The sequence below is a fragment of the Chlamydotis macqueenii genome, chromosome 4 (assembly GCF_036417535.1).
Source record: "Chlamydotis macqueenii isolate bChlMac1 chromosome 4, bChlMac1.mat, whole genome shotgun sequence".
Lineage (NCBI taxonomy): Eukaryota > Metazoa > Chordata > Aves > Otidiformes > Otididae > Chlamydotis > Chlamydotis macqueenii.
The window spans coordinates 74,468,463-74,481,533 of NC_141559.1; the positions used below are offsets into that span (position 1 = coordinate 74,468,463).

Consider the following 13,071-nt stretch of genomic DNA (forward strand, 5'->3'; position numbering starts at 1 on the left):
AAATTATAACCAAAGGTGGTTTTGGGGGGTTTGCTTCTTTGGTTTTTACTCAGCAATATGTAAAGTCTTATTAGCAAGTTGTATTGATTTTTTTTTTTTTTCTTGAGAAGAGAATTTAACTACAAGAAAATTATGAGAATTATATACTTCCTATTCAGTGCCCTAAAAATCAGTTCAGGGCCATTCTCCCAAATGCCAAGGTCATTCCATCATTCAGTCAACCTCTTCTTGTAAAAAGCTGCCCTTGTCTTATAAGCCCCTCTGATTTACTAGCATAGGTCAAATAAAAAAACCACTGAAGAAATTTCTACAGTTAGGACGACAAAATTGCCCAGATCCGAAGTTACTCAATGGTGATCAGTTCAAGTCAAAGTTGTTCCCTCTCCCAACATTTCATCACATCTTTAGTTATGCTGTAGTTTCTTACCTCTACTGAGGTAACTACGAACTTCAGGATATCATCCTCTTTGTCAGAAGGAACATGGAGACCAGCTGGTAGTTTTGCGAGTAACAACAAATACTGAGCCAGTGCACGACAAAGTGTCATCATAGACTGATACATCACCTCATCTCCTATAAAATAAGACTGGATGAAATCTAGCAGTTTCCATTTTTTCCACTCAATAAGTGCTTTTCAGAATTATTTCATAAGCACTTTTATGCCATGTATCTTGATTTTTTAAAATAGTAAGTTCACGTATTCACAAGACATCTCCTTTGCAGAGGAGAGAATAAACTTAAAAAGATCATTATTTCTATTACCAAAGATATCGCTTAGTTTTTTCCAGTAGGCTGATGGCTCAGGTGGCAATAGTGGTTGAATAACCTGGTGGCTGGCAGGAAGGTTTTGTACAATGGTAGACACATGATCCAGAGTTACCCTTCGAGCTGTTTCGAAGAAGCTACTCTTCTGGTCTCTAGAGATTTCATTCATGCCAAGGCTTAAACAAGGCGCTAACAAGCTTAGGTTGAATTCCTGAAATCAAACAGTAAATAAAAAACAAAACGAAACAAAATTGCCTTTAAAGAGAAGCTAAGTATCTCAGTGAACTACTCTGGTATTTTAATATGGTGGTAAATTAACAGTTTATTAACTAACTCGCTTATTATTATGACCTCTGCTCTATTATAGTGTAACAATACCATAATTAAGACACTATTTGTTCCACATTTAAATTCCAAACACTACTGTACTGGAAAGAAAAAAAACAATGTGCTTATTCCAATTTTTCAGAACAATATGTGAATAAAGCTTAAGGATGAATCTTCAAGCAATAAGTTCTCAAACAAATAAGTCAAACAAAAGTCTTTAAAAAGATTCCACTATTATTTCTGCATACCAACAGCAAATATAATGTAGAGAATGTTAACAAAATACGTTCTTAGAAAACAAAGTAATAGATATAAGTTGTCCTTTACACCAAATTTACTATGTGTGGCCTGTTAGTAGCATATTACAAGTCATCTAGCACAAATATTTAAAAGGTTACAGAAAGATCTGGCCTTGTAAGAGACTGTATGGCAAAATGAGAAGATTAGATAAAATGGTAAAACTGGATTTTTGTGATTGTAATACATAAACTAACCTTCACTTCCACTTTACACACCCAATCTGTACTAGTAGAAAGCTAATATTAGCAGCATTGCTAGACATAGAAATGAAACATATCTACTATTTTAGTTTCCAAAATGAAGTTAAATTCAAGAAGTGAACTACCAGTATTATAAATCTGAAGTGCTTACATTTAAGATTCTAATCTATTAATACTACCAATAAGCACATTAGAAATAATTACATCCTCTTCAGCTGACTGTTTCCTCTGACAAAAAAGTTACCTTGCTGGTCATAAAGGAGTTCAGGTCAGGCTGAGGAATCCTATTTACCAGCTCTGCGCCTTCTAGCAGTGCGGAGTCAGACTTGATGCAACACTGCGACCTCACTAGTGACACATACCAGTCCTTTAATAATTAAAGAAAGAAATTTATTACATATTTGTTTTCAGAAAATAATACAGTCCATGGGAGCAGAGGGAGAATTGCTCATTGGCACTGAATTGTGGTCCGTTTAAGAGATCACTAGGCCACTTTAATGTCAAGAAAACCCAAACAAAAAAAGCAAGGCAAAACAGACAACTGGTGAACAGACCATCTTAAAATAGACCAATGGATGTTCACTGGCAAGTTGTCTATTTCCATAGAGTCTAAACAAGAAGCAATGAAAAAAGCAGCTTAACATTTAGCACAAGTACACGTATTAGGATTCTAAAGTTGAAGAGAATATCTAGAAGAAATCCCAGAATACCTGGTGGTCACACAAATGTAACAGTAATAGCAAAAAAACCCAATACTATAATCAATGAAGAAAAGCCTTCAGATTCAAATAAATCTGAAGATAACATCTGTCTTTTAACACTCACTGAAAGAAATAAAGACCATCATACAAATTTACTGCTTAAGTTATTAGTGATGAACCTACAGGAATTAGTTAATAACTAATATAACTAAGGAATATAAAGACGCTCGGTTATCCCTTTTCTGGGTTTTCTTTCTCATAACTGGGCATCCTGAAGTTGCTGATATTAATTTGAATGTGACTAAGGCTGTCAGAATTCAAGGAGCATGTGGACAATGCTCTTAGTCATATGGTTTAGTTTTAGGTTGTCCTGTGAGAAGCAGGGAGTGGAACTCAATGATAAGTCCCTTTAACTTGATTATATTCTATGATTCTATAAACAACACAAGAGCTGTAGAGGAAGCATCCAAAGCAGGATTTACTGTTACAGAATATGATTTCTTTAGTTAATCTGAAGACAAAGCCATGGGTAAACAGTTTCCAGGCACAAACAGTGTTTCCTCCTGCTGTCTAAGTAGCTCTCAACCTCTCTCCTAAGCCCATGAGTTCCTCAATTACCTATCAGTCTCCTCCACACTGTCAGCTAATCAAATAATTTTTGCCATCTCAGTTAGACATGTTTTATATTACTGTGTATCGCTGTAGAACATGAAGGAATCAAAAGGAGAAATGATGTGTGCCACAGGACAAACTAGAAAGACAGACACAGGCCCCAAAAGGCTCGCTCTTAGCCTCTCACCCCACTTTGAAATAAACACATCTAAGTACATGAAAGACAGGAACAATTAAGTAGTCATGTTTGTTCTCTGAAAGTAATTTAAAGCTGAGAAGTGGTAACCAAGAAGTAAGGCATAATTTCCAACAGACAAACAGTTTTCAGCAAATGAATAAAACTGATCACTGCAGTAAACATATCAAGAAAACAAGAGTATATATCCGTCTCTACTAAACCTTATCTAAATCATGCATTAAAGTTATGCAAAGAAACAAAATTTGATATTTTTCACAGCACTGTCACCAGAACAAATGTATGCACATGCTAATTATTCATCCCTAGTCAACACACACAAAATCATTCACTGATCTGTGTTTGAGATTCATTGACAATTTTGAGAACATTAACTGCATAGTAAAAATAAGCTGTATTTAAATATTTTGTAATGAGCAAAAGCTTTTTTAGAGCCAAGGCACTTTTAGTGACTCTTTTTAAACATAATCTTACTTTGTCTAGAATTACATTCTCTAAAGCTGGTTGGTCTTCTCCATCTAGTGGGTGTGAGGTAACCAGAGGTGAAGGACTAGTTGTGTCTGGTGCTACCATAAGACGAAACCTATCCAAGAGTGAGTAAAGTCTTTGGTGTCTGAAAATAGAAGAACACATCAGTAAAAAGCTAACACTGAGTTTTGCAATCATTTAAAATCAGAAAGACATCCAGTGAGCCAATTCTAATCCTGGGAGAGAAAAGCATTAGTCTTTCACAAATTTCACCAGCTATCAGTACCCAAAACAAATGAACTCAGCACCACCAACAATGAAGATTTAAATTTAAGTTTAAAAAGTGTAAACATTATAAAATGCAAGCTGTTCAGTTTTCTTTATGCAGTACATCTTTTTAATGAGTAAAAACAATTAAAGTCAGTGTACAGAGGATTTAATAGCAGACAAATACATGCTAAAGACACCAAATAAAACTCCACTAAAACCAAACTTACAAAAAAAAAAAATTAAGAATTCCAGTTTGCAAATTTTTGTCAGTGTCAGAGGCTTGGTTTGTTTGTCGGGTGTTTTTGTTTGGGTTTTTTTTTTTTTTTTTTTTTTAATTCCACTACTGCTATCAAGAATTTGTATAAAGTCTTTCGGAGATTTTGGAGTTTTTTCAAACTTCAAGTGTAACACTACCTATGAAGGCACATGACTATCAATCTACTGCAGGCTTGGGCTTTAGATTCTTTCCCCCTACTTCTTTCTTATTTCAGTCAAAAGATATTAACCTTAAACAGCAATGACACCAAGAGGAGCAAATTATGCTCTTTCCAACATTAAAGAAAACTTTTTTAAGAACGGAGTAATTTTATCTTTTGTAATAGCAATTTACTTTTAAAAAGCCGGGAGAATAAAGAGTTAAAACTTTCAACACAGTTGTCTCAGAAAAAAAAAAAACCCACAAACCAACCAAAAATCAAGCCTACTCAACTTGAACTCACAAAATTCTAAAAAACTTTGAGGAAAATAAAGTTGTTCTCACTAATGTAGTTTTAAACAAGGAATTAATTTGCAGTTGCCATCTCTCAAAAGTTAAATACTGAGTGGGATGTGGGAGAGAGTATTTGATGCCTTCGAGCCTTTAGCTTGCTTTAATTCTTACGTATATTGCAAATTCAACTCATCCAACACAACTGTCCTTGCGCCAGAATACGCCTGCATCTTGTAAGAAACACTTCACTCTTGTTTTACCTCCAAAAAGGACCCACTACCTTATCTTTAAGAAAAAAACTCAAACATAGGAAAATGCAATTAACACATTTTAACACATATTTGTATTATTTACCTTGTTGCTAATCCGCTGTTTTGAAGGTATTCCTGAATCCTATCCAGTTCTTCAACTGGTAACTGAGTAATGCTGTTCTATAGGAAAGAGTCACAAGAATTTGTATAGAACAAAAATTAGTAAAATACCCGTAAGTAGTTTAAACAGATTAGGAAAATCATAGGCAGATGAAGTGAAATGTAAACATTTATGTATCTATACATTAAATAAAAATTTTCATTTCCAATGAATTAACTTAAACATAATCATATTTTGATGTACTTGAACATTATTACATTTGATTATATTGCTAGCACTACTCAGTTTTCTGTACAAATGAATATATTTATCTTTACCTGTAAAGTTGCAGCCAACAGCATTTCTACCCGACGGCAAGCCAGGGTGTCAACCATGCGAGCAAGCACGCGGAATGGAGTACACAGAAGCTTATCAACATATAATGTTAACACAGCCCCAGACTGGCTGAGATGTATTCCCTCTAAGCACTGTAACGTCTTCTTCAGAGTTGTGGGCTAGATGTTGAAACAAAACAAAACAAATAAACATACAAAAAAAAAGAGCAATCAATTGGAATACAAAGATCTTAAAGCTAAAGGGAAAGGCATTTAGAAAAAAACCCAAACCTATAGCAGACAATTAGGTGATCAATATAACAATCTGTATATGAATAGGTCTGAGTTACTGTCTTATTTAATTAATATGAACACTAAGTCATTCAATGTTTAACTGCAAAAGCTTACTCTTACAAAGAGTAAGCCAAAAGTAGGGAACAAAACTTTTAGGGAAAAAAGCCAGAGAGATATAGGTGGAACTGTAGAAAGCTTTGAAAAGAGTGACAAGCTTGAACTCTTGCTGGAAGAAGGTAGGAATCAAGAAGGTAGCATAATCAAGAGAAGAGACAGTACAGAAATCCAGATAAGCATTAGGGATTTTTTGAGCACATGTTTAGTCATGGAAATAGTGATGGCTACTCAGGATTAAAAGTGGGTGCAAATAACTTTTTTTTTTTTTTTTAACAGGAGCACCAATAATCTAAAGGGAGAAACACAAACTAGTTTGACTCATTAAACCGATCTTATTTTAGAGTGGATTGTAAATACCAGCTATTTTAATTTACCAACTTTTCTGATAATCACCAGGTATTTCACAGAATTACTGCATCTTCCATTCAAACACGTTTTCCACTCAAACACGTTTAGCTGAGTTCATTCTACTGATTGGTACTGACACTGAAGACCAGATTAATCTCAACTAACTTTAAAGTGTTTTAGTGACATGCCTAAAGCACTAATGCAGTTGCACTAGCTTTGCACAGAGACAATAGGAAGAGACAGGAAGGGTTACCAGGCTACTCAGGTTGTGGTACCATCTGTCCACTCACTAGCTCTAGAGGAGGTCCAGGAAATGACATTTCCCACTTAGCGAGTTCCCAAGATTAAGATGGATGCATACAACCGTACATCCCTATAAATCATCCACTCCTTTTAATTTGAAAACTAAAATAATCAACAGAAATCATACACTGCATTTCTGAAACAGTATTTCCCTTGTCAGGAGACTACAACTTGTGGAGCAGATAAACGGGGAAGGCATGAGCTTGGAAATCATTTTCATGTTGCTAGGGCCTATGAAGATGGACTGGTTCCTATTCCTGACTCTGTAGTTAGCAGTTCTGTTATTTATGCTACCAAGGTACTGAAATCAAAGATGAAAGTTACAGCTTTAATTCACCCTTCAGATATTTATTATGCAGGGGTAATAGGAAGGAAGGAAGAAAAGCAACTTAACCAACTCTACTTGAGTTCATAGATCTGATGGACTGGAACACATCTGATACTGAAATTGCTAATATAAGATATGTTGTTTGCATTTTTAAAGAAGTAACTTTAAAAATTAAATTAGAAGTTGATAAATGACCTGGAAATGTCAGAATTTGCATACTTATCAGTTAAACTTATGCTGAAATATAAGCAACTTTATTCTTTAAAAAAAAAGTTAAAAAGTTAAACTTACCGCTGCAAGATTCTCACACCGTGATTGAATGGCCTGGATGAAGAGACCACTGGCTGCTGAATTCCTGTGAACAGCACTAATAAAGTCTTGTACTGGAGGCTCATGGGACAGATTAATCAAGTCCTGAACATGATTCACAATAAGCCAGGTCAAGTGTTCTGAGTCATGTAGGTTTTGACACTAAAGTGGAAAAAATTAAGATTTGATTCCAGTAATACTCATGTTGAGTGTTTAACTACTAAAAACTTTATCTGACACAACATGAAGTATTTAATTTATAATTCATAGCTATTTTGAAATAATGGCATGAAATGTCTATATTTTAATATCACCATCATTATTTTTACATGACAAAACTCACAAATGCTTTTGGTCTTGTTACAAGTTAAGAGATTTATAATTAATTTGTAATTTTTTTTTTTAAAACAGTGAAAATCCAGGTCAGAAACAAGTAAATTGAGGTCAATTCAAAGATACCACTTTTAATGAAATGCTGTTTGAAATAAACATAGTCTTCTTGTAAAATATGATTTTCATTTAGGGTTCTTTTTTAAAAGATTTCTTCTTACTACTGGCCTTAAACACAAGATTAGTAATTTCTGGATAGCAATCCAAAGAGATCTGTCAAGAATTAATTTTAAACCTACAGAGGCTATGTATATAACAACAAGCAGTGCAATGTAACATGAAAAGAACTGCAGAACTAACCAGATGATGCTGAGAGGCTGACACTACCCACTAAAAAGGTTTTGGAGGGTTTTACCTTGGACTACCTCTGATCTGACTCTGGTGACTGAACACCCATTAGTACTTGAAGCGCTGCTTAAACATATTTTTTTTGTTTAGTTGATTCTGAAAGGAACACAGTTTGCTTGCCCCAAAACTGCTCTGTAATGCAAACCAAAGTGCAATACTAGATATTATGGGAAGATTCACCTCAAAATTTCCCAATGAATTGAAATGCTATTATTGAAGCAGCAAGAGGCCAAAGCCACAGGAATCGCTCTCATCAGAGAACCAAAATGGAAGTTAAATGTTAACGTAAAACCTCTCCTCTTAAGGTATAGAGACAATTTTGTTGTCTCCTAGACACTGTGCACTGCTACTGACATTGGGAAGTTTAACATTACCGACTGCACCCCTAGCAGCTAACAAGCAAGGGATATGATACCCAGCAGATAATTCTATTACCCACCAGGAATTCTTTACAAGCCAAGAGAATTCTCAGTTCAGAATAGAAAACAGATGACAAATGAGGTCATACCTAAGCTTACAGAAGCACCACTTGAAAATAAAATTACTTGTTTCACAAGTCTTCATTTTTCACTCGTGAACCAGACAGGTTCAGTTAATGCACATCAGTAATGAAAGAGTGTCAACATAATAACTCAAAACTATAGCTACAAAATCCACAATTCAAAACTTACAACATAGTCACAAAAAAGAATGAGTGCTCCTCTTCTCACTATCTCTCGATTGCACATGCCACGTTTAGATTCTGAATCGGATTCATCACTGTCTCCAGATATCTGAGGGCTAAGTAATTTAGTAGTAGAAAGACTGTGTCTCCTGCAAGAAGCACATTATATTTTGTTACTATTTTATTATATGGCTACTGAAATATTAACAATCAAATGGCTTGGAATGTCCTGCCAACATCCTTACATAATATTTATTTTCCTAGAAACTTCATTCAAACATTATCCTGCTTTGAAGCAGACACTTTATTTTCCATCAGCTCTTCACTTTCTAACTACTGTAGTATCACTTTTTTGTTTCATGCTTATTACCTCCTTGGACAGTCTGAAGAACTTTTGAAGAACTGAACAGGTTATCTGTAAGAAAAACATGGGCTACTGCATCTCTATTAGGACAACAGAACCTAATACTGTATTTTCTTCTCAAGCCAAATCAGTGTTCTTGAGCACTGAATCTAGTGTCAGATTGAAAGTGATGCTCAACCCAGAAAAAACAGAGGTGATACTGGTAAATCAAAAAAGATAACTGCAACAAATAGCAGATGTCACATTAGCTATTTTAATTGCCCTACTTTGCTCATAAGCCTCGTAATTTCATGCTTCCTCAAATCGGAGAAACATATTTTTACATCATGAGGCTGAACTGAGCCAAGAATTGCACATTTGAGCATGTATTGATCCACTTACATTAGAGCAAGACTAGTCTTTAACATTCACTGCACAAGCACCAGAATTGTCTCTCAAATTAGTTGTTAATCTCCCTCTACAGTTAACACAGAGGAATACCCACCCACATAGGCAGTATCTTCCTTACCCCAAAGGATGAATCATTCAAATGCCTGACAGGTGGGATGAACTAATTTCAGACCAAAAGAACACTCATTTTAGACCAAATCTCCAGATTTCAGACAATGTTAAGTGATGTTACTATGGTGGCTGATGCTAATCAATCAGCTTGGTGCCAATACTACATTTTGATAGCATTTAGTAATAGACCCACTGAGAACAGATATAACTACAGGTACAGTTATAGTTACACTGATCCAACTGCATTTTCATAAACACAATAATGTATACTGTCTGCACTGCTGGAAGGTGAAATACAAAGTCTCCAAATGAACATGAAATATGAAATACTGATTATTTTGTAATTGTTATTTCCATAATTTTAATTAAAAGTAGTACACAGATGAAGCTTTCTTGCCGTAAAAGTAGAGAGATTACCTGACAGTTCTTTTGAGGAACAACTGAATACAGGACACATTTCCTTAGTTTGAAAGACATACTGAGATCAGAATAGACAATATGTATACATGTAAAGTAAATGCAGACCTATTTATTTCAGAACCCATACAGTACTACTCAACAGGCTGATAGGCTTAGCAGGAAAAAAAAAAAAAAAACCTAGATTTTAAAAATGTAATTTTAGCAAATATATTTATGAGACATACTACTACTACTAGGGATCAAAACCAAATCTTACTTTGGGGTTTGATGCACTTCTGACCACCAGTTGTAGTTGGTATAATTGACAAGAAGCAGGATTTGACACCAGAGGAGAACTAAAGAAGGATGTGTGGGAATCATGGACTGAACAAGGTCACTCAAACTTTCAAGGGTATAGAAACTACCATCAGATCCATCTCCCGTAAAAAGTCTGGTGGCTGCAGCTGTGATTCTTCTAAACGTCCCTGAAAACAATAAAAGCACGTTAGAATAACTATGCTCTAGCCTGAATTCTGAAGTTTTAAAATTATTCAGGGTGCCTTGAGAATACAAATCTTGTGTCATAAGCCACTACCATTCCTGGAAGAAAGGTATATCCTAAGTGGTTTTACAAATGTAAGGCAAATCATGGAGTTTGTCCAAGGGCAGTGTGTAAACCAGTAATGACCAACTCCCAGACTGAATAAGTAACACTTTAGGTTTTATTACAATTCTAGTCTATCTTCTAAACTTTTTCTCTGTCATGCACAAAAAGTTTCTGATACGTGAAAATCTTTACCAAATTTAATTTTTTTTATTATAGACCAGCACTTGGGGGGTTTTGTTTGTTTGTTTTATCAAGTAAAACACGATGTTCTAATGAAAAACTACGCTGTAACTAGTATTCTAAATGTTAAGGAAGATCACTTACAAGTACCCTACTTCAGATGAGGGCTTCCCAAATACATTTAGTTGATACTAAACTGACACCCTTGCACACAATTTCTAAAGTGCAAAAAGTAAATGTTTTTAAGTGGAGAAAAGTTATTAGCCTGCATACTGAACACTTGGCACAAAAGCTGAATTTTGCTTTCTGACTTGCTGATTCTATATTCATATGCCAAAACAAAGGGTGGGAAAACAAGGAAAATGGACAAACTTCAAGTTGTCTGAAGATACAGGACTTCTTGAGTTTCTATGAGAATATAAGATCAGGGGAAAAAAGTGTTTCTTCAAAACCAGTTAGAAACCAGAAGCTAATCAGAACAATGAAGGAGATCTGTAGTGTCGCTTGCTTGCATTGCCAAATATACAGAAGAATGAAGCTGTAAATTCCACAGCCACGTGGACCAGTTTAAGCTGACCCCAGGACTGATCAATACACAATGTAAACAGCAAAGAATGGGAAAAATAACTGAGTTTCAAAACTGGGGTTCCACTTACTAACAAACCAGTGCTATTGCCATTCCAGCTTCCTGCATCTGCAGTAACTGCACCATCTAGTGACTTTCTACAGTCATTAAAGCCATTGCATGCTCATCTTTTCACTTTGTCTGTGTCTTATTTCTACTAACTTCAAAGTAGCACACTGAAAATGTTCATTTCTAATCTGGTATCTTCCTATAGCTGAATACATAGGAGTCAGCAACGCTCACATTTTGAAAAAAACTATAATGGGTGAGAAAACAAAACATCCAAGTAGAATAGTGGTTAAAAATGACAGAAGACCTTAGTTTATGTTCCCAGACAAAAGCCACAAGCTACATCTCTACTTAGGAGAATATAACTTAGAGAAAAAAAAAAAAATAAAGTTTTAACTGAACAAAATAAAAGTATTGCAAAACCAGGCACTTAGTTAATCCTAAGCCTAAACCTGAAAGAAAATGCTACAATATGAAAATACAGCCCAGGTGTGTGAACAACTTTCCTTCTTCTCTGTTACACCATATAAGGCAACCACATTAATACTAGTACTTAGAGCTGAAGTACTTAGTACTTGTAGTCTTGCATTAAATTAATTCCTAGAGGTCATGCAACACACATATCCCAGTGCTCTGCACGACTACTTTAATATTTAGTTTTAATTTTGCATAAAAATTTCTACATAGATCCTGGCAAGACTCACAACACAGCTTGTAAGCCAGTCACTGCAGCAGAACTAGTTGAGCCTTCCCTTTTCCATTATCCCCACCTGCCACTGTGGAAGAACGCACTCCTCTGATTTCAATTACCAGCTTGATTTTCATCAGTAGTGGCTTGACACCATTTAATCCCTTACTCCAAATCACCTTGGTATAACTTATTTATTACATTTGTTTCAAACATTTCTCCATAACAGCAATTAACAATAATCATGAAAATGTGTATACTATTAACAGATACATGGGAGAAGAGAAGTATCACTCACTACATCCAGACTCCTGTGCCCCAGAGCAGGCTTAAAACAAAGATCAAGGCAAGCTCTGGTAACTATCACCGTATTTTGTGCCTCTTCTTTCACAACCCTGGAGTCTTTGTGGCAAGAACCTAGGTTTGGATGACTATTTCTTAAACTGAAGCTCTCTTCTGACAAGTCAAAAGACAAAACATCATCCACCATGGCTGCACAAACTCTCACAACAATTCTATTTGTTTCCCGTTCACTTCTCTATCTGTTACTGAATACTAGGAGGAGCAAAGCTACTGGAAGTTAAACCAAAGTAATGAACAAGCTTTGAGCTTTGATAGAGAACCAGCTGAAGACCCAGAACACTTTCATAGCACTTTATGCATTTATTTGAAGTCTACACCTACAATACTTATGTTTGCAAGAAGCAGTTGTTAGTATTGACAGTAACAGAACTAAGTTGTTCCCCCCCCCAAGAAAGGGCTTTATAACTGAATTTTGTAGGAAGAGCTTAAAAAGAAAAAAAAGATTACAAGTTGTTGGGACACAGTGGAACACAGAATAATGTTAAATGCCTAACAACAGTATTCTGTGTGCACTTTTTTTTTGTTATTCACAACTACTAAATAGTGAAGTGCTTTAACTCCCACTTTGCAGATGGGGCCATGGAATGTAGGGTAGAGCTGCTTGTCCCGTATCTGTAAGGAAGTCTATGAAGAACCAGCAACTTGTGCCAAGACCTTTTAAATTGCACCCAACTACTGTAATGCACAGTTGGATTTCAGCTGCAGGCTGAAAATCAGAAGGCAAAAAGGACAGTCATGCTAAAGAAAGAATAAAAGAATGGGAAGATAGTGCCTCTATGAGGAAAATAAGACTAAGGAATTATTAAAGGGCCAGAGATTGGGATACCTAGCAAAGGACTTAAGACAGAATTCCCAAACCTGAAGAAAGGAGCTCAGGACCAGCTAGCTGGAAGAGTACTACCTTTCCTACTGTTCTGGTTTTGGTTTTAGGTTGTTTGTTTAGGAGGTGGAGTTTGGTATGTTTTTATTAATTATGGCAAAGAATAAGAACCTGCCTTGT

At 35.5% G+C, this 13,071-nt stretch overlaps 1 protein-coding gene across 4 annotated transcripts in view; it reads right to left on the reverse strand.

Annotated features, from left to right (window-relative positions):
* The window catches only part of HTT (huntingtin), an 86,955-nt gene that overhangs the window by 23,576 nt on the left and 50,308 nt on the right, over positions 1–13,071 (reverse strand). For 3 of the 4 annotated variants that reach the window (XM_086747803.1, XM_086747802.1, XM_086747800.1), the window contains 9 exons: positions 9,877–10,084; positions 8,343–8,484; positions 6,916–7,095; positions 5,238–5,414; positions 4,903–4,979; positions 3,576–3,714; positions 1,837–1,959; positions 763–976; positions 428–573 (listed from right to left, as the gene is read on the reverse strand). In XM_086747803.1, coding sequence (XP_086603929.1) covers positions 428–573; positions 763–976; positions 1,837–1,959; positions 3,576–3,714; positions 4,903–4,979; positions 5,238–5,414; positions 6,916–7,095; positions 8,343–8,484; positions 9,877–10,084 — 1,406 coding nt within the window. The remainder of the gene's footprint in view (positions 1–427; positions 574–762; positions 977–1,836; positions 1,960–3,575; positions 3,715–4,902; positions 4,980–5,237; positions 5,415–6,915; positions 7,096–8,342; positions 8,485–9,876; positions 10,085–13,071) is intronic. The other variant, XM_086747801.1, reaches the window with a different exon arrangement.